This window comes from Orcinus orca, chromosome 1, assembly GCF_937001465.1.
Source record: "Orcinus orca chromosome 1, mOrcOrc1.1, whole genome shotgun sequence".
NCBI lineage: Eukaryota > Metazoa > Chordata > Mammalia > Artiodactyla > Delphinidae > Orcinus > Orcinus orca.
The window spans coordinates 35,062,886-35,084,741 of record NC_064559.1 but is presented as its reverse complement, the minus strand read 5'-3'; the positions used below and the strand labels follow the sequence as shown (position 1 = coordinate 35,084,741).

The window sequence follows — 21,856 nt, the reverse complement described above, 5'->3', positions numbered from 1 at the left end:
TAAGCCTTACTCTCTTTCTTCTCTCCTTCCAAGACTCTGATGCCATGGATATTAGATCTTTTATTATAGTCCCACAGGTCCCTGAGGCTCTGTTAATTTTTTTCATTCCATTTTTTCTCCTATTCAGATTGGGAATTTTTAATTCTGTCTTCCTCTTTTCCATTGGCTGCTGAACCCATCTTTTGAGTTGTTTATTTCAGTTTTTATATTTTTCAGTTCTAAAATTCCCATTTGGTTCTTTTCTCTATATTTCTGTTTCTTTGCTGAGACTTTTTTTTTTCCATTTGTTTCAAGCACGTTTGTAATTGCTTGTTGAAGCATTTTAATGATGGCTGCATTGCAATCCTTGTCGGGTAATACTAACACCTGTGTCATCTGTGTGTTAGCATCTGTTGGTTGTCCTTTCCTAGTCCTTTGGCTCTTCTGGAGACTTTTTTTTGTGTGTGCCTATTGATGCTAATGGGTTGTTGGCATCTCCGTCACCCAGTCCAGGATATATGAGGCAAAAAAAATCTAAGGACCTCACTGCTGTGTCGTTCCTCATATCCTGTAGTCCCTAGACAGTCTGTCTTCTCTTTACCTTTTTATGTTTGTTTTCTATATAATGTTAGGATGTTTAACTGTACTTAGGAGGAATTAATTCCTTCCTTAATTCTTTTCTTAATTATTTTAAATAACAGATACCTATCTGTACTGGTTCACTTATACTATGATAGTGCTACTTCTGGGACAACTTCAGAAAGCTCAACTACTCCTCCCCCTCCCCCCAAGGGGAAGAAAACCTGCTTTTTGTTAAATCAACACTTAAGGGCCAGCTGATTTTATACTTTTCTAAAATGTTTGAGTCTCCCTTTTTTCACTGAGCCACTTGTACTGTTATCTTGAACTGTTAAGAGCTTCTATTACTAGATATGAAGATGTCATGAAAACATTCTTTTTTATTGCTTAGTTAGGAAAGCTTGTTGTGGATTTGAGTATATGTTTAAAAAATAAAGAAGAAGAAACGTTGGTGACCCATGCAGTTAGGGCAATAAGTGTGACTCGTGCTTTTTTATCTATAAGGATGATATGATATACTTAGAATGTGTGCTAAGTTACCCTTTTTCCTTCTCAGCTGGAGTCGAGATGGTCATAAGCTCGTGAGTGCTTCCACTGATAACATAGTGTCACAGTGGGATGTCCTTTCAGGCGACTGCGACCAGAGGTTTCGATTCCCTTCACCCATCTTAAAAGTCCAGTATCATCCGCGAGATCAGTATGTTTAATCTGTGCTATTCTCTCCTGGGGTGGGTCTAATTCTATCTCCAGGCCCATGACAATTTCAGTTTAAGGTTTTAGGATGCAAAAGCCCACATCTCTTCAACCTCTTCTATATAAAATAATCTTTCCAGATTATCTGGATCTAGTGAATAGATTTTAAAGAGACTGTTACAGTATATAGTTAAAAACTGGCCTATATTAATTAAGACTTCAGAAATGGGCAAAGGTAGAAATAAGTATAATAACTGTTCTTTACCTGGGGTTTTCCTCCAATTTGAATTTCTTTAGTAGGGGAAACGGTTCATTATGAAAACTATATTTAAGAAAAAGAGTTACCCATCATTCTATTACTGAGATATAACTATTTTCATTTCTCTAGGTTTTCTTTTAGGCAAGTTCTCTTTAAGTATAAAGCTTATTGTATAGTGCTTCATAACTCACAAAGCACTTACTAGCTCACAAAGCATTTGTCTATTAGATGTACGCAAATATGTATTTTTACATAGTTTTAATTGGTATTTTGCCTTTCACTTTATTTCATACATATTTTACCAGTTTGCTACATCTTCATATTTATTTTTAATAATTACATTTTATCTTGTCAAGGTAAGATCTCATAACTTTACTCAGTCATTTCCCTATTATTAGGAATTTAGAGTTTAGGCTTTTTCACTATTTTAAATATGCTTGGGCTGGGAGAGTTGATGAGGTAGTAGATAGGAATTACAGAAAAGAGCAGAGAGTCAGCCTTCTGATATCATAGCAACAGCCAATGTACTATTCATATTTTTAAACAGGAACAAGGTTCTCGTGTGTCCCATGAAATCTGCTCCTGTCATGTTGACCCTTTCAGATTCCAAACATGTTGTTCTGCCCGTAGACGATGACTCCGATTTGAACGTGGTTGCATCTTTTGATAGGCGAGGAGAATATATCTATACAGGAAATGCAAAAGGCAAGGTAAGCGTAGAAGCTTAGAAGCTGGTGAAATATGCATCAGTCATCCTGTACATTGGCTCATTTCATGTTTGCTTGTTCTTTCTTTGAAATTTCTTTTACCCCTTGACTAAGCATGCCTCCTGCCTGTGGTAAATATAGCCTATTTTTCTCTCATGCCTTAATAATTTCTGTTCTTTGGATTTAGAGCAGTCAGAGGTAATTTGACCTAGAGAAGGATGGGGGGCCTTTACTGGATGCTAGTAATGAAAGGCCATTACTAAATTATAAAATTTAAAAATCATATCATCAATGGAGTACTGCTGATAAAATGTCTGATATCTTGGTCTGCAAATATTGTATAATTTAGGCTAGCTTAATGTATTGTTTTGTGTACTAAGAAGTTGGATTTGATGAGCTTTAGGGTCCTTTTCAAGCTTATTAGAGTTTGAGTTCCAGTGCACTTTGATTTTTTTTTTTTTTTTTTGACTGGGACGTGTGGGCTAGTACAGTTTCATGGCTGCTTTAGAGAGTGGCAGGTTTTTTTTTTTTATTGTGGTAAAATGCACTTAACGAAATTTACCGTCTTAACCATTCTTAAGTGTACAGTTCAGTGGTGTAAAGTACATTCACATTGTCGTGCAGTCATCACCATCGTTTATCTCCAGAGCTCTTTTCATCTTGCACTCACCTTGTACTTACTAAATAATAACTTGCTATTTCCTACTCCCTTTCACCCCTTAGAAACCATCATTCTACTTTCTATCTTTATGAATTTGGCTATTCTAGTACCTGTATAAGTGGACTCATCCAGTATTGGTTTTTTTGTGATGGGCTTACTTCCCTTAGCATAATGTCCTTAAGATTCATTCATGTTGTAGCATGTGTCAGAATTTCCTTTCTTTTCAAGTTTGAATAATATTCCATTGTATGTATGTGTCACATTTTATCTGTTGATGGATACTTGGGTTGCTTCTACTTTTTGACTCTGGATAATGTTAAACATTATCTTCTAACAATAGGTTAAGACAGTGTCCTTTAATTGAAGAGGTAAAAGGCAATAGCAGTTGATCAAGTTGAATACATGGGAATAGAGATATTTATATTAATATTTTCACCCAGTCTTTGCCCAGCTTCAGAAACAGAAGTCAAATCTAATTACTGTAAGTTATCAGAATACTTATTATTTTTCTCTTTTAAACTTTAGATCTTGGTCCTAAAAACAGATTCTCAGGATCTTGTTGCTTCCTTCAGAGTAACAACTGGAACAAGCAATACCACAGCCATTAAGTCAATAGAGTTTGCTCGGAAGGGCAGGTAAGTGAGACCTGTCTTTTTAGAGACAGTTTTAAAAGTGAGTAGAATGCAAAAATACATTGAGATTCACAGTTTTTGTGTATATTATACTTATTTTTTTTTTTAAGTTTACTTAGAAAATAGTTATAGAAACTGTCACTATCTGGTTCTTAAGTTTATAAGATTTACTGCTTTGAGCCAGCAGTCACATCTTATCGGGAGGTTAACAGGCAGTTCCTTTACAGAAAAGATGTCTGAGTGGTCTGTGCATAGAACCAAAATGTCTGGCATATGGTAAACACTGGGTAAAAGTGAGCTGTTATATTATAATCAGAATTGATATCACAAATTCACATAGTAACTGAATATGCACTTTACTTACATAAAACCTATTTATTTACCCTTTTAATTTCAGATGTTTTTCTGATAAGTTTGATTACCCAGCTAGAAGTAGATTTATGTATCAACAGAAACAAGAAAATAGGTTGTCAGTAAGAGAAGTAACAGTCATCCTATTTTGTATGGGAACCACCATACATACTTAGAGGACATTCATGTTCAAATTCTCTTGAAGCAAGAGACAGTGAAGTCTGTAAGAAGGTGGTAAAATAACTTGTGTTTTAGACAGGTTTCCAACACTCAGTGTTATCACAGTAAAAAATTGGGCAATCCAGAATGATATATTTAGTTTATTAACTCATTAAGAATATACTATATATAAAGCAGGCCAGAGGAATGAAGTATTTATATATATTTAACTGTAAGCTTGTGAATTTGGGAAACTGGTTTCAATTTAGAGGTTTTGGATTTTAGTCAAATACTGCTGATTAGTTTGTACATCTAGGGTTCAGGGATTACACAGGAAGGGAAGTAAAGCGTTTTCTCACTTCACACTATATTTTGGCTTGGAAGGTGACAAGTAGATATATCAGTAGTCTAGTCTATTACTTAGATTTTCACTCAGTCTCTCCCTGATTTGTTAGTTGTCTTATGGTACTGTTCTAAGTAACTGGTAGCCATGGAAAATGTTAACAGGAACAGATTCTGACCTCTGGTGTTGATATTTTTTTATCTTTTCTGTAGTTGCTTTTTAATTAACACAGCAGATCGAATAATTAGAGTTTATGATGGCAGAGAAATCTTAACCTGTGGAAGAGATGGAGAGCCTGAACCCATGCAGAAACTGCAGGACTTGGTGAATAGGTATGTATCACAACCTAGAAGAATATGTGCTAATTCATGGCCTGGGGTCAGGTTCTGGTTCTATTTGGGTACTTTCTTTGTCCTTTAGGACCCCATGGAAGAAATGTTGTTTCTCTGGGGATGGGGAATACATAGTCGCAGGGTCAGCCCGGCAGCATGCCCTGTACATCTGGGAGAAGAGTATTGGTAACCTGGTGAAGATTCTCCATGGGACAAGAGGAGAACTCCTCTTGGATGTAGCTGTGAGTAGGATGAGAGGTTGCTGTTGTTACTTATGTAATACAGAAAATCTTGGATTCATCCTTAGAATTGATTTTTCTTTGCTTCATTAAAATTTAGTGGCATCCTGTTCGACCCATCATAGCATCCATTTCTAGTGGAGTGGTATCTATCTGGGCACAAAATCAAGTAGTAAGTATTTTTCTGGTTTAACTGCTTTGAAGCTAGATACCCTTTCCTTTTATCAAAGAACTTTACAAATAGTAAGCCCAAAATTACCTTATATACTTTCTTTTCCATATGATTCTTCTAATTAAATAGTTCAGTGCATCTAGTTTTGCTTTATTTTAATGGTAAGGTCTTGGTCCAAAGTCAATTTACCAGCTCTGTTTTCAGGGAGAAAATCTAGTGTACTTCCTGGTACGTTTTTCTGTTGCTCATCTGAGATAGAGTTTTCTTGTGCTTTTCTTATTTTCAGCTCAGTTAGCTTCTGTTTTACATCTTGGTTTTATTTTGAACACCTTTAATTATATTTGTAATCAGTGTACTCAGAAGAAAACTTAACATTTTACCTCAGAATTACATCTTAAAAAGATTAAAGAAGGCCGTTATTTATGAAAGAACTACAGTTAATACCATGGAATGTTTAAGATAGGAAATGCCTTAAGGTAATAAAACTGTAGACACCTAATTTTTATTATCTGCCAAATTTGATCTCAGAATTTTGAGTCTTGTTCATGGTCAGTCCTTTTATTTATATCATTAATGTCTAGGTTACAGACCGCTGCTTTCTCACACAGTTAAGTAGTATGTTTTGTTTGTGGCATAGGAAAATTGGAGTGCATTTGCGCCAGACTTCAAAGAATTGGATGAAAATGTAGAATATGAAGAAAGGGAATCAGAGTTTGATATTGAAGATGAAGATAAGAGTGAGCCTGAACAGACAGGTAATATTTCTCAATTGCAGGTAGTATTTCCCAAAGGAAAAATGATTGTTTTACTCAGTACTCATTCTTAATTTGTGTTGAAAATTCATTTCAGTACTTAGTCTAATTTTTTTTCCTAAGCTTACACAGTTTTGACAGTGTTTTTAGAATATTTATTTGTAAGGCATTGACTCAGGGCTTACATGGGCGTTCCTAGGGCTCAAGCAGCTCTCTTAACGTTTCACTTTGTATTTCCTGACTAATTGCAGATGATTAAATGAGGATTTGCATGGGGCACCTAACAAAGCCACCCACACACGCTGGGTGCTCAGCTGCTGTTTGCGTATTGTCACTCCTTTGTCAGTAAGATGAAGGTAAAGAGCATGGGCTCTGGAGTCAGACCGCCTTGGGCAGAATACTTATTCTTTAAACCTGAACTTCCTTTTCTGTAAAATAAGGATAACAATAGTACCTGCCTTTTAGGGTTGTGGGGAATAAATGAGATAATTCATGTAAAGGGCTCACTATAGTGTCTAGGCCATAATGAGCATTCAGATGTTCTCTTCTATTATGATTATGATCGTGATCATTGTTATTTTTATCTCTTGGCTTCTGAACTTCTAGATAGGAAGTTACTTGAGAATAAAGATTTCATTTTATAGCCCCATCGTTGTCTAAACACAGGGCTTTGCATCTGGCAGGGGTTTGTGTGTATGAATGCTTAATGTGCCCAGTTGGCACTGTCAGCTTGAGTAATTAATGCCACGGGTCATTGACTGCTGGGCCACTTGATGATGTCAGGAATCGGGGAATTGGGATTGAAATTAGTTCTCTCCAGCTTGAAAGTGCTGGTCCTCACTTTTGTGATATTAGATAACTTACATGCCTCCTGTGCCTTAGAAAGACCGTCAGGGCTGCAGTATATTCTGGATTGTATTCGTGTTATTGGACTGTGTTGTACGAAGCCTTCCCAAACTTCCGCAGAAGTTCTTTCTCCTTCCCATCTCCTTGGCACATTGCACAAACCTTTACTGCAGCACTTACTGTGCTACAGTAACAGGAACAGATTCTGGAACTGAAATTATCTGTGTGTATGTGTCTCCCCAGTTAGACTTCTAAAATTTTTACTGAAGAACCGTTCCCAACTTCCTGGGGCATTGCTCTATTCCCAGTGCCTAGCGTGTGGTGGAAATTCAGTAAATATTTGCAGAACGACTAAGTAAAACAAACTGTTTGGTTTTCCTCCTTTGTTTCTCCTGGATTTCAGTTTATGAAAACCATAAGCTATATATAAAAAGCAGTTTTCTACTTCTTCTCACACCTCTGCTGTGTTTTTGTCCTGCAGGGGCTGATGCTGCAGAGGATGAGGAAGTGGATGTCACCAGTGTGGACCCTATTGCCGCCTTCTGTAGCAGGTGAGCTGCCGCTGAAGGCTGGGCCTGGGGTGCTCCTCCTCCTCAGTCTCTGGTTGTGCTGCTCAGTTCCCCGGCTCTTCCTTCAGGCCCATCTGCCTTTGACCTCAGAGATAACTCCTTTGGTGCGCAAGAAATCCCTTCCCTTCTCCCTTGATAGAAAAATCTTAAGGAAGTGAAATAATTTGTTTATGCCGTTTATTTTTACTACTGATTTTATTAATCGTGTTGTCTGATTTCCTTTTTTAAAAGTTTATTTATTTATTTTTGGCTGCGTTGGGTCTTCGTTGCTGCGCGCGGGCTTTCTCTAGTGGCAGCGAGCGGGGGCTACTCTTTGTTGTGGTGCGCGGGCTTCTTACTGCGGTGGCTTCTCTTGTTGTGGAGCACGGGCTCTAGGTGCATGGGCTTCAGTAGTTGTGGCACGTGGGCTTCAGTAGTTGTGGCTCGCGAGCTTTAGAGCACAGGCTCAGTAGTTGTGGCGCACGGGCTTAGTTGCTCTGCGGCATGTGGGATCTTCCCGGACCAGTGCTCGAACCTGTGTCCCCTGCATTGGTAGGCGGATTCTTAACCACTGTACCACCAGGGAAGCCCCTGTCTGATTTCTTTTTATTTGTCTTGGCTTTCTTGAAATTTTAGATCCATACATGTTGCTTATGGTTAGATGATTCTGCCCTAGAGGAAGGGTTCACGGTTAAAGCAACTTTCTCCTCTTTTTTCCTATCCCTTTTCTGATCCTGTTCCAAATAGTGATGAAGAGCTGGAAGATTCAAAGGCTCTATTATATTTACCCATTGCCCCTGAGGTAGAAGACCCAGAAGAAAATCCTTATGGCCCCCCACCGGATGCAGTCCAAACCTCCTTGATGGACGAAGGGGCTAGTTCAGAGAAGAAGAGGCAGTCTTCAACAGATGGGTCCCAGCCACCTAAGAAGAAACCCAAAACAACCAATATTGAACTGCAAGGAGTACCAAATGATGGTAAGAGCCACATTTTCTCTCCCTCGCCTGACAGAGGCCACTCTCTAGCACAATCTGGTAATTTCCTGTTTGGGTGATTTTCCCTTAAAGGAATTTTCCCACGAGTCTTTTTTATAGTGCTTTACAACTTTGTAATAATTTCATCTGCTTCACGTCTCTTTTAAAATGGGGAGATTCTGCCCTCAGTACTTTGCCTCAGATGACATACTTTAAGTCTGACATCTGGCTCAGTTTGTTTAAATACCCTACCTCTCCCCCAAGATTCTCATTAGGTAGTAAAGTACTAGTCAGACTTGGACAACCTTAATTCTTCCTACCTACTTTTACAGTCTGACTCTAGAAGCCTTTTTAATTACATGGTTGAGTCTGGCCTGTCGCGTACCAAAGCCCATTCCCTTTCTGCTCTCACATGCCAGTGTGCACATGTGCATTCCTGTTGTGGCTTGTGTGATAAAGTGTCAGTGTGTCTTTGAGCTACCTTTTCCATTTAGAGCTGCTGTGGCTTCGTATGAATCACATAGGCCATGTGGCCAAGGAACTATTTCTCATTTAATAGCCACACTTCTGTAGTTTATAATTAATAAACAAAACAAACTTTTCTTCTTGTATTAGTGGACCTGAGATGCAAGAGCAGAATTCTTTGCTCATGGATAGGTGGCATGGCACATACTCAGTTGGGGTGATGTGTGGATTTCTTTCTTTGCCTATCTGTCCTTTTACAGAAGTCCATCCACTACTGGGTGTGAAGGGGGATGGCAAATCCAAGAAGAAGCAAGCAGGCCGGCCTAAAGGATCAAAAGGTAAAGAGAAAGATTCTCCATTTAAACCGAAACTCTACAAAGGGGACAGAGGTTTACCTCTGGAAGGATCAGCGAAGGGTAAAGTGCAGGCGGAGCTCAGCCAGCCCTTGACAGGTAAGGACACATTGGGAGCACTGTCTGGCTTGCTTCGTGGCCTTGCTTTGTACAGCCCCTGACTCCGTTTAACTGCAGCATTTTTTCCTTCCTTCCCTCCTTTTCCCCAGTGGCAGATATTCTCTGAGTTTTAAACTACTGCTGAGGGCAGGCTAAACCAGATTTGGCTTAATTCAGTGGCTCTTAACCTTGGGTCTATAACCAGGTTTCAGGGGATCTCCATTCCCTTGGTCTTATGCAAAATATTTTATGAATAATTTTTGGGGGAAGATGCCTGTACATTTCACTGGATTCCTGTAGGAATCTGTGACCTGAAAAAGGGTAAGAACCCCTGGTTTAATTCATTTTTTTAATCTGTGTTTGCTCCTAGGTTTTTTGTTTTGTCTCAAATGAAAGATCCAAACAGATAACCAGAAATATGAACTTCTTTATACAGCCCTTGACCATTTAACTGTAGCATCTTTTTTCTCTCTCTCCAAATTGTTCAAATCCCAGAGGTGGTGTTTTTCTCTCTTTCAGTAGTCTAGAAGCAGTGATGGAGTTGTTTGTAGTACCATCATGTTAAGGAAGAAGATGAGGTGTTTTGTTTTTTCAAACAGGAGATTACCAAAAAGACAAACTTTGTAGCTTCTTAACACCTAAGCCTCTTGAAACTTACTGTTTTCTCACTTCTATATAATTGAGGGATTTTTATTGGAGGATGGAGAACAGTTTCAATTTCCAGTCAAATACTTGTGAATCTAGGCTAAATGGTCTTTTGTTTGGAAAATAGTAAGCAAACTCAAGTTCATTTCTGCTCAAATATTGTTGGGCTTTGGAAACTTTTTGTTTTGTTTTATATTTAGGCACTGCTTTAGTTAATACATTACTCTCAGTTTTCTGTGGCTAGGTCAGTAGATTCAGAGGCAGGACTAACAAAATATCAGTGTTTGTGTTTAGGGGTTTTTTTTCCCCACTTTAAAATTTTAATTGTGTTCATCCAAATGTGATGATATGCAAAACAGAGTTCCTTAAGCCAGTTAATCATTGTGAACATGAATTCTCTTCTGCAGAGAAGCTGAAACAGACTCAATTAGTCATCATTTTGAGTATTCCCCCTTAAGTTCACTAGATTTAGACTTTCATAGTCCAACACCATACCATTGGAGCACTAGCATTTTTTTTCCCAGCAACAATATTTATGGTACTCCACCGATAATCAGTTACCATCTCCACATTCAGTCCACTTAGGGCCATGTCTGTATATTTTTAAAAATAGCCTGGAAGAGTTATATGGACATTGCCAGCAAAGATTGCATGTCAGTAATTGACTAATGTAAATAAAAACCATCCTTCCATAACCCACTTCTTGCATAAGCAGATGCCACTATAGAAGAAACAATTTGAAGTTCAAATAGATTTCCCTGGCCCCAAGAGCTGAAATGCTTCAGGGTGATTTCAAATGTAGGCAAGCATATTGAATTAATTGAAATACTCTAAGACATACTTTCCCAGCATCTTCAGAATCTATCTGTAAGTAATCATTCGCTTTTTAATACTAAGTGTATGGCAAATAAACCATTTGAAGTTTTTAAAAACTAAAATTTTCTCTCTATAATACAGTGATTTCAACTTTTAATTATAGCTGATATGATCACTAACAGTTACTAAATATTTTTGACATTTCTCAAATTGGGTTTTTGTCAAAGGTACCATGAAGTACTGTTACATTTTACAGCTTAGAGTATAACAGCAGTGGTATTTTTTAGCTATGCTTCAAAAACATGTAAATGAGATGTTAGAAAATTTACTTAGAAAGTTTACTTAGCCGTAAAGGAATGGGCCTTTTTATTCCCTGAAGTTTTCAAAATACTGCATTGAAATTTTGATCTGTGTGTGAAATACATAGTGTTTGTACATGTCAGCATTTCAAAACTCCTTCTAGCAAGACTGGATATCATTATCAATGGCCTATTAGAAGTTTATTCCCACTCACTCAGCTGACAAGGTTAAAAAAGGTACCGACCTCGTTAAAGGCTAGAACCTGTGTCTTGAAACAGCAGGGTGCTTCAGACTGGATTTTTATTTTCTTCATTATTGTTATCAGGGACTTGAGTTGGTCAGCCTTAAATGGAGGCAGTTATTTTAACGGCTTCACCCTTTGAAAGGACTAGAGGAGACTTTTACATAACAAGGCCAGGGTGATGATACGCTTTCTGACACCACACAGACAAAACAACTGTCTAGATTACTGCAAACATTTCACCAACTTCTCATGATTATCTGCATCGCATACTTCCCCGTGTAACCTCTACTTCCTTCTTCCCATCTTCTTCTTCTCTTGCCTTGGTTCCTTGGCCTTTTCCTGAATGGAAATCTCCAAAACTGAAATGGCCAGATCAAACTCCCGAGTGTGCTGAGGAGCAGGATCATTAAGAAACCTCAAAAAAGGCATTGTGGTTTAGTCCTGACACTTCCTCAGAAGGGCTTTTAGCCACTAGCTGCAGTGTGGTTTGGGTCTTTATGAAGGCTGTGAGTCTGGGGGAGAGTGCTGAAACTGAGTATCATATAGCGCGCCATTAGAAGTCTCAGTTTCAGGACAACCTGTCATACCTTTTGTGTGGGTTTCTTCGGGCGAGGGTGGTGCTTCATCCAATACCATTTTCAGCTTGGAGGGCCCAGAGCAGGCAGAGGCTGGCTGACACATGCTGTTCATTTTCACATAGCTCCCCCAGGCCTCTGAGGTAATAAAAACTTTATGTCTCACGTTCTTCCACACCTTGGAGAGTTTCAGTAAAAAGCAGCATGCTGTCACTGTGGATTTTCCACCAGATATTAAGAAATGAATCCTGATCCTCAGTGGCTGAGGCTGAACCATCTTGAAAGATTAGTTCAGTCTGATGGGTGTATTTATAGATTCAGTGCTTTGTGGACCTCCCCGCAAATGCCCTGCTTTTGCATTAGAGCCAAATCATTTGAAGGCAGATTGTAGGTGTAGGCTACTGCTCAAGTTAGATAAATGCCAGCTGTTTGTTAATATCTGCAATTCATCAGTTACTGAAGAAACTGTTCAGTAAGCCCTGATAGGCCTGACAAAGCTGCTATATAGTCTGTTGCATGTTGCAACAGGAGATTATGCATTTCAGGCGACAGTTGGAAGACACATAGACCGCCAATAGAAGTAATCTAGCCATCTGGAATCTGAGGCTGTAGAAAATTCTTCCCTATCAAACAGCTCATCAGTATTGAACAGTACCAGTGGACTCACATCCACGAAGACACACTTTCTGTGATGAGGGAGGACCCATCAGTGAAGCTTAAGGGTAACCCTGAGCCGGGGACTTTTCAGAAAGTCCAGATCGACATAGCACCATCTATCAGATTCCCCCTGGTTACCTTATTAGATACTCTGCAGAGGACAGTCCTCAGGATCGAAACTTGAGATGTGAGCAGAGCCACCAGTGTCCCGGTTGCCCTGTGACCGCTCAAAGATTGCCCTAGAAGTAGGGCTCCTTGGCAGTAAACACCCTCGGTAGCAAGTGTGACAAAGTTGTGGTCTGTCACATATGTGGTCTAAAGGCCTTGTGGGTTGGTGGGCATGAAGGGAATGGTCTGTTGAGGCCAAACTGAGCAGAGGTGCCACTTCTGGGGGCCGACAGGCCCTGCGCTGATTTCCCTGCCTTTGGCTGCACCACTGCCCTCCTGGTGCTGACCCCCCACCCTGGGCCTCTGAACTATGTTCTGTTCACTTGCTGAATCTGATTGTTTTAAATGATTGGTAGGGGCTTCCCCCCCCCCTTTTTGAAAAATGATCAGTCTCTCAAAGACTAATTTATGAATTCCTGCTAAAATCATATTTTTAGATGGCTAGTTGGGTATTCTCATTCTGTGTGGTCTTATTAGCTGACTAAGGTAATGTTTGAAAATTAAGTGTTTTCTTAAGCCACCCTGGCTTGGCTGCTTTGGGGAGGTACCAATAACAGCTGTTTACCATTAGCTGAATTTTTCTTAATTTTATATTACTGGAGATTTCTGTCATGTTGCGGGTAAATAATACTTGGGGCAGATTTTTAAGTAGCCTGGAGATCTTCTGCTTTGTTGCTGTTGCTGTGTATCTTATCTTGCTCACAGACTTGCTTGCTCTGGTATTGGTTTGTTGCCTGATGCCTCAACAAGCTTTGTTTTTGGTCTGTTCACAGGAAAGAGAGCGATTAAAGAAAAAACATTAACTGACCTCAGATAATCAGTATAATGATGTAGCTCATTAGTCATCTTGAGTGCCCATTATTAATGCAAGCCACTTTTTCCTCTCATGAGTTAGGCTTAAAATGTCAATGTTGTCTTTTTTTAAACTGTTAAACTAGATTGGTCAGGGTACCTGTGGAAACAGTCAGAGAAGCTAGCCTTAAAGTGTTAAAGGCCTGTTACTGAGCCCTGTGGAGTAGATTCTTTTATCTCACGATTTTTAAAAAAATCAATTCAAGAAGTTAATTATTATATTTTATGTTGAAAGATCTGAAAAACAGATGCTTAAATATACTTTTTATCTTACTGAACTATATAAAGTTTAAATTTGATTTTTAACATGTAGCATCCAGGAGAGTTTGTATCTCATAATTTCAGTCTCTTCTCAGGCAAATTGGAATTTATTTTTATTGCCAGTTTTCATCTGTGCTTGAACTTATTTAAAATCAGGTTAAAAGCCAGGTTTATAAATGGGTACTTTTTTTTTTTTTTTTTTTACAACTTGGGCAATTATTTTTAACTATTTTACCTTCAAGTGGAATGTTCTTCCCCATTCCAGATGACACTGGGAGGACTTTCTTCACCTTGATCTCTTTTTACACTTCCTAGTTAATATTTCACAGCAACCCATTTAAGGATGTCCCTCAGAGATTGAACAGCTTCTATGGAGTAATCAGGGAAGTGTTCATTTGATTTTACTATTTAGGATTTTATTTATTGATCAGTTGTTGGCGCATAGAAATGCCAACAGTAGTTTTCATTAACATTTCACCATATTTGGGATTCTGAGGAGCTGAGAGTATCATTTAAGGAACAAGGGTGTTTGGAAAAGGGTTTGTTGCTCACCTTTAATCATTTAGTGGCGAATTAGTTTAGTATATGAAGGATTGAAAGAGGCAGTAGTACCCTAGAATTTCCTTTCCTCTACTTAACTGCACTTTTTGGAATGTGAAGCATTGTATGTTAACACCTTGGAGAATGGTTAGAAGCTTGGAAAATGTGTAGAAGTCTGATCATTTTGCCTTTTTTTCTCCCTTTGGGGCAGTGCTGAGAAAAGTACTGAGGGAGGGGGTGGGGTTTGGATTATTTGTTGCTTCAGTAAAGAGTAATTGGGAGTTGGAGTTGGTTTTAACTTAAAGGGGGGAAGTTCTTAGCCCATGTGTGCTTGTAATGCATCATCCAGCATCTGTATTTGTGTTCTTGAAAGTAACTGGTCTAAGTTGATGCTAAAAGAAATCTTTTTATGTCTCATCTGTTTAGCAGGGGGAGCGATCTCAGAACTGTTATGAAGGCCCTTGAAGTTCTTTGTTCTTCCCTACTTTGCCATCGTGTGGCCTCTGGACACTGTGGTCAGTCATTTGAGATTGACTTTAATTTAAAACAAAGGCCTCTGTCTTCCACCCAGGAGGTGGAAGGAGTGAATTTTATGTTTGAATGAAGAATTGAATTAAGGAAGAAGAATATATGTCCCCTTCCCTTTCAAGCATAAGTCCAAATAGGCTCTCAGGAATGAGGATTTGTGAAGACATCAAACAGGAGTTTTGACTCATTTAAACTTTAATGCTTGTTATGTTGCTGGAGAAGAGATTCCTGTTTTGCTTGTCTGTCTTTACTGTACCCAGCACCATTTCGGCCTGTCATTTCCTATCTCCTACTTTCCTTCCCTCCACAGTGCACGTCCTTGAGTGACTTGTTCTTATCTGTAATTTTGCTGCCTGTATCCTAGAAAAACGTCTGTTGCACATTCTTTCTTCCATTTTTAAACTTACCCACTCACCAGATACCTCCTATATTTCCATATTGTATTACAAAGATGGGCAGAAAAGAAAGTGCTGGAAAGATTTCAGATTTTCCAAAAGGAAAGAAAGATAAGAAAGGCCCCCTCTTTGTTCACATACTGTAACATTTTGCTCCAGAAGTTGAGCTATAAGAGAGTCAGGTTTTTCTTTGTATCCTTTTCATTGCATGGTTCCCTCCAGTATTGGTTCATTCTCATTAATCATGGTTTTTGAAGATAGCTAGTTCATTTGTCTCCAGCAAAGAATCATCAGTAGTTTATATTGCTTTACCTGTACTGGCTTCCAGAGCCAGAAACAAACCGAGGTGTCTCTCAGCAGACTTCTTTTTTGCTGGGGGTGGGGGAATCTATGCAAGGACTAAAATAAAACCGTCCAAAATCAAAGCAATGACAACACAGTTCAAATCAAAAAATCTAAGCACCTTTTTTTTTTTATCATTGCTCGTGGACATCTGTCCTTCCCATCAGTCATTGCATTTCCCCTCCTTGTATCCACACCCCTTTTCCTTCCTACATGTTTCCAGTCACTTCCTTTCTGTGAAAGGTTGCTTAGCTTTTTAAAAAAAAATGTTAATTTTTGCTTTTGCTGTTCTTTGTATAAAAAGTAGCAGATTGGATGGATGTGTACACTAGGTGTTTGAAATTCTCTGAAAATCCAGAGTGAAGAAACCAGGTGTGGAGGGAGGGGCCTCTCCAGCCTCTCTTGAGCAGAGCTTTGAGCTGCCTGGAAGTGCTTAATCTGGATCATCATTTTCACAGTATTTTCAAAGGAGAGTTAAACACTGTGCTTGTTGGGAAATCTCTGTCAGTTGGTGGTTGCTCCGATAGGTAGCCAAACGAGGTGATTACCTTTTGGATTTTAGCATAGAAATCAAAGTAGAACACATCAACAAGAGCCTCTTCCATTCCATCTTTAGAACCAAAACGTTCAGTAGTTGAAGCAAGAGCTCTCCCTGAGTCAGTGGCAAAATGTCTATATTTTTAGATGCCACTGCTTTTTCCTCAGATGCTCATTTTGTGAATTTCATTTCCTATTTCATATTAGATCAGTGGTTGAGATTGGTAGGTGGGTCACTAGACATGTTTTTGTTTTGCAGACATTATTTCCATTTTGTTTCTCTTTGTACTGTACAGTGCAGTAGTATGCAAACTGTGTGATACAAGAGGTTTCTGCCTTATTTCCACATGCAGAGTAGCTGGGGGTCCTCTGCCTGAGCATTGGGATGTTCAAGCTCTGTCCACCTCCTAAACCGGCTACTGAGAAAGTCAACTTCAGCCCTGTCAGAGTGTCTCTGGCAGCAGCTCCTAATAATTATTTATGCTTTTGGAATTTGTTTCAGCTCCTAAAACCTTCTGTCTATTTCAGTTTGATTTTCTCGATTTGTACAATATATGCATATTCTTTTTCCCTTTTGTCACCTGCCCACCCCCCAGTGTTTTGTTTTCTAATGTTCTGTAGTTTTGTACGAGATGAGACTTAGCCTTGGGTACTTCTTGCTGAAGCTTTAATGCTTTGTAAATAAAACCTGATGTTTATTAAAGAACAGGTGTAGGTGTGTGTTTGTAGACACTGATCACTTCTGAAAGTCACCGGCCACTTCACTCTGTACAACAGAAAATGCAGCTTACTTTGTTGATATTAGATCTTCTCCGTGTAGAAATAACAGCTGGAAGGGCTAAGGAGTGGCCAGGTAGTCCAGATACCTGCCTTTGGACAAGAATATAAAGAAACAATTCAAGCAAAAAGTTAGTGAAAAAAGGATCATGTAGGAATGCCCTCTCTTCCAATTCCTTAGCTCAGTAAGTGTATAACTACTCTGTAGAGGCCTCAGTGCTAGGAGACATTGTGGAGCTTACAAAAACTCTTGCCAGGAAGTTCCTGCCTTCCAAGGACCTTTCTTAAAGTGTAAGTACAGATAAATTCCTCTTCATTAGCACTTTTTCTCCCTAGATTAAATAGCCTTGAAATCCATCGAATACTTATTGTCTCCTAAAGAATAAGATGTTTCATAAAGTCTATTTAAGTCTTTGATTTTAATCATCTCCAAATCTGAGTGTCTACTTATTAATCCTGTTATGTGACTGAGAATCTTTTTTGACATCATAGCTGTTGCATAGCAACTTTGACCCAAGTGAATGATGAGCTCCTTTCTCGTTCTGTGGGGTTGGGGGGACTGGACTGAGAGTCAGGAAGAATTATATATCCTCTCCCCCAGAATATGTCTTCGGTACCCTTAGGAAGGAAGAGTGCCTAGAAGTGGGAGAGGAGCTGCATTTAACATCGCCTGTCTTGCTGCTAAGCATTGATTCTAAAAGCCCATTTGGCCCTTGCCTTCGTGAATTTTCATTTCTTTTTAAAATTCCTTACACACTTTACAAAGTGTTTTCATGTACAGTTTATCACTTTTGATGCTCAAAGTGACCTTCCTGAAATAGGCAAGGAGGTCTTAATTTACAAAGGAGGAAACAAATTCAGGAAGGGTAAATCACTTGCCTCTCAGTCCAGAGTTCTTAATCCTTTTTATAGAAGGTTTAGGAGCATTTAAAGTTAATAATAACTTAATTCAAGTTAATCCTCTCTTTTTTTTTTTAGACTTGGTATTTGATTTCTTATTTGGGCAGATTTAGCTGGTATTTTGAAACCTTTGAATTCAGAGCCTACAATTTGGAGGGGAGGGGAAAGGGTGAGGAATGGTACAGCCTTACTATACATTGAGGTAATTTGGAAATTCACTTCAGCTTCTGAAGTCTTTTCATCTTTGTTTCCCAAGAGGTGGACTTAAATGCATTAAAAGGATGGGAAAAGAATGAAGACTGGTAAGGTGGTTGTTAACAAGTAGTGATAGTAAAGCAACAACCTTGTGACATTTTTTCTGCCGTGTGGCCTCACCTGTTAATAAGGACTGGACTTTTATTAAGTTGTATTGTTTTATTGACAATGCATGCATCATATCTTTCGACTTTGAAGGCTATCTCATGTCGAAGGAATTAAATTACGTTGCGGAGGATTTAGCTGGAACACGTCGGGTGTTGGCTGAGGGTGGTGAAATGCCTACTAAGACATGAAGACTTTGGCCACTAGTTTCATCCTTGGGAACCTGGTGTTGGCCTTCTATCTCCCTTTGGTGGTGACTTTACCTAAAACACTGGCCATTCCTGAGAAACTGCAAGAAGCTGTGGGGAAAGTTATTGTCAGTGCCACAACCTGTACTGTCACCTGTGGCCTTGGCTATAAGGAGGAGACCGTCTGTGAGGTGGGCCCTGATGGAGTGAGAAGGAAGTGTAAGTCTCAGCGCTTGGAATGTCTGACCAACTGGATCTGTGGAATGCTCCATTTCACCGTTCTCATAGGGCAGGAATTTAAGCTGAGCTGTCTGAGTTCAGACATCCTGGAAGTTGGACAGGAAGCTTTCCGATTCACGTGGAGACTTGCTCGGGGTATCATCTCAACTGATAATGAAGTCTTCAAACCCTTCCGAGCCAGTTCCCACTTTATAAAGTTTCAGTCCGCTCAGGAGTATGACTCTGGGACCTACCGGTGTGACGTGCAGCTGTTAAAGAACTTGAGACTTGTCAAGAGGCTCTATTTCGGGCTGAGGGTCCTTCCTCCTGACTTGGTGAACCTGAATTTCCATCAGTCCCTTACTGAGGATCAGAAGTTAGTAGATGAGGGCCTGGAAGTGAATCTGGACAACTATTCCAGGCCTCAGCGCCCACCGTGGAAAAAGAAGGTGACCATAGCTGTGGGGATAGGAATTGCCAGTGGTGTGACTGGTGGCGTGTTGGTGAGCATCGCCCTGTGCGGTGCACTGAGGGTGATCCACAGCAGTGCCATCCTTGAGACCTGACAAACCTTGCTGCCGAAGGGCTGGCTGCTCAGGAAGCCAAACTAGCTTTTCAGGGGAGTGTTCTGCCTGCCGGATTGTGGATTAACTAAGGGGGGGGGCTTCCACTACCACAGGAGTGAGTGGGGGTTGTGATGCGGGGCAACATCATGGTAGCTGTGGGCAATATTCCCTAACTCTGTGTCCCAGATGGATCTCTTCCAGATCTTCCCTGCCCACTAGGTACCCAGGAAACCTGACTGCAGGCATCTCCCTGCTCCTGGGAAGAGTTCTGTCTTCCAAGTTTGCATTCATTTTCTACCCTTTACAACTTGTATGCCTCCCTACCTTGATCTCCCTTCCGAGCAGTATAATCGTGTAGAAGGATATAATAGCTTTTCTAGTGAAAGTGTTTTTTTCCTCTTCAATAAAAACAATTCCCAGTAGCTGTATGGAAACCTAACCTTTTCTGCCCTTTAGTTTAAAATTTCTTGCAGTTGTTTAAATTGTCCCATAATCAGTCTGGTTTGGGGTTAAACTTACACCAGCGTTTTTAGAATAGACATTGAACATATCGCTTTGTTGGGGGCATATGCCCATGTGTGGCAGAGCCGAGGGTGTTAGTAATGACTTCTGACTCAGGTATGTAAGAGACAGTCACTAAATGTTAATAAATTATTTGCACCCCTTATACACTCCCAGGTGAAACCTTTGTGCTCAGTGCTAAGTTGAATTCCTGGTGAAACACTGGATTCTTCAGCTGGTAGATTGCCCCTGAACAGTTCCTAGGCTTGCTCCCTGTTCCTGTCCTTCTAGCTCTTTCAGTGCCCTGAAGCTTGTGCTGCTGGAGGTTTCTTACAGCAGCCAAGGCCCCGTAACGGAGGACTAGTACCTTCCTTCCTCAACAGGAAAACCAATCTTAAGACCTTCAGAGGCCATTCAGACTGTGTCTGAGATAATTGCCTTGGCTTGTGGAACTATCAGGGAAATTGCTCTTGGGCCGCCAGCTGAGCTAATTCTATATGAGATAATTAGCATTTCTTCCCCTCACTTTTTTCTCAGCACAGAGGAAGTAGCAGAAACAAGACTTGGACCAGTGGTTATCTTCTCTGGCCGTGTGTCTGAATCACCCGAATGAGCTTTTGAAAAATAAGATTCCTGAGCCCTAACCTGAGGATGCTAATTCAATTTAAATTATGACCAGTGGATCTCTGTTATTTCTTCTATTTTATATATAAAAATAAAGTCCAACCCATAGAAAAGTTGAAAGAAAGGTTTGATGACATCCACAGACCCTTTAACTGGATTCACCGATTGCAAACGTTTTGCTCCAGTTCTCTTCCTCTCTAAATACATATTGATTTTATGTGAAGCACTTGAAAGCTAGTCACAGACATTGTGACCTTTTACCCCTAAATCATGTATGCATCTCCTAATAAGGACGTTCACCTGTATAACTACAATGACTTCATCACACTAACAGTTTCCTAATCTTACAAATAGTTGATACTTCGTTTCTCCCAATTTCTAAAATCTTAGAACTTTTAACTTGATGTTTGATCTAGGATCAAATGAAGGTTCATGTATTACATTTGATTATTATTTCTCTTAAGTCTTATTTTACAACAGATCCCCTACTTTTCTTTTTTTCATGACATTCATATTGAAGAGGCCATTTGTCTTGCATAGTGTCCCACAATTATTTCCTCATGAGTAGATTCCTGAGGAATGAATCTTAAACATTTTTGACAAGAGCCCAGCGAAAATAATATGTACTTATTGCATGACCTCGGGAGGCACAATGTCAGGGTGACCCATGGTTGATGCTAAGCTTGATCGTTTGGTTAAGGTGGTGACTGCCAGATCTCTCCAGTGGTGGACCTGTATATGTTTTCCTTTTGTAATCTGTGGGGTGATGCTTTGTGATTATCTGGTTTCTAAAAAACATTCACAAGCGTTTTAGAATCCATTCATGGTCTTTGCCTTATTATTACGTGCTGGGGATTGCAAAATGATGGATTCTTTAAATTCATTTTTGTATTTATTACCCTGCATTTTTCTGTAAAGAAATGCTATTCTTTTTATTCTTCTGACGTTTCAATGAATTCTCTTTTATATTCAGTGAATTATATATAATCCATTACTGTTGTCATATTTTTGATATTCAGATTGTTCCCAGTTTTGGCCAGAAGTCCCTTCAAGCCAACTCCTTTGTCCTTTTGGTGTGGTCCCACTTGACTTTGAGCATGTCCTTGCATGGTAGTGTTGCAGCTGGAAAATGGGACTAGAAATTCAAATTCTTTTTGGTTGTTGTGAAGAGAGGCTAGAGGCACCTTCTCACCAGGTGGGGGTCACTATGTCTCCGCGGGGAGAAGACTTCCCTTTGGTACTGCTGAGTCAGGTATCCCCCGCTTTTTGAAAGTTCACTTTCCACCACTTTGGTTTTAGGAGAAACCTACGTTAGTACCTGTTTTCGCTAACTGAAAAGAAATCTGAAGGATTTTCACTGTTTCAAAAAAAAGGTAATTGCTTCTTTGCTTTACACCATTTCAGCTTAAGAAGGATTTCATAGGAACACTCTACTTTTTTTTTTTTTTTTTTTTTTGGTGGTACACGGGCCTCTCACTGCTGTGGCCTCTTCCGTTAAGGAGCACAGGCTCCAGACGCTCAGGCCCAGCGGGCATGGCTCACGGGCCCAGCCGCTCCGCGGCATGTGGGATCCTCCCGGTCCAGGGCACGAACCCGTGTCCCCTGCACCGGCAGGCGGACCCCCAACCACTGCGCCACCAGGGAAGCCCGGAACACTCTACTTTTGAGGAGCGGGAGAAACCTGTACCTCAAATGTCTTAAAAATCAGGGAAGCTTGA

The 21,856-nt window shown here is 39.8% G+C and overlaps 2 protein-coding genes across 5 annotated transcripts in view; both read left to right on the top strand.

Moving 5' to 3' along the window:
• RBBP5 (RB binding protein 5, histone lysine methyltransferase complex subunit) overlaps positions 1-16,709 on the top strand; it is a 36,027-nt gene extending 19,318 nt beyond the window's left edge. For 3 of the 4 annotated variants that reach the window (XM_004282452.3, XM_033410618.2, XM_033410616.2), the window contains 11 exons: positions 1,115-1,255; positions 2,058-2,220; positions 3,404-3,513; positions 4,576-4,695; positions 4,784-4,937; positions 5,035-5,106; positions 5,744-5,861; positions 7,186-7,255; positions 8,000-8,229; positions 8,952-9,143; positions 14,628-16,709. In XM_004282452.3, coding sequence (XP_004282500.1) covers positions 1,115-1,255; positions 2,058-2,220; positions 3,404-3,513; positions 4,576-4,695; positions 4,784-4,937; positions 5,035-5,106; positions 5,744-5,861; positions 7,186-7,255; positions 8,000-8,229; positions 8,952-9,143; positions 14,628-14,656 — 1,399 coding nt within the window. In that variant the 3' untranslated portion in view covers positions 14,657-16,709. The remainder of the gene's footprint in view (positions 1-1,114; positions 1,256-2,057; positions 2,221-3,403; positions 3,514-4,575; positions 4,696-4,783; positions 4,938-5,034; positions 5,107-5,743; positions 5,862-7,185; positions 7,256-7,999; positions 8,230-8,951; positions 9,144-14,627) is intronic. The other variant, XM_033410615.2, reaches the window with a different exon arrangement.
• Positions 16,710-16,850: 141 nt separating this feature from the next.
• On the top strand, positions 16,851-21,143 carry TMEM81 (transmembrane protein 81). Its single transcript, XM_033410619.2, has one exon. It carries the CDS (start codon positions 18,228-18,230, stop codon positions 19,011-19,013), a length of 786 nt encoding a protein of 261 aa, XP_033266510.1. The 5' UTR covers positions 16,851-18,227; the 3' UTR covers positions 19,014-21,143.
• Positions 21,144-21,856: the final 713 nt, after the last annotated feature.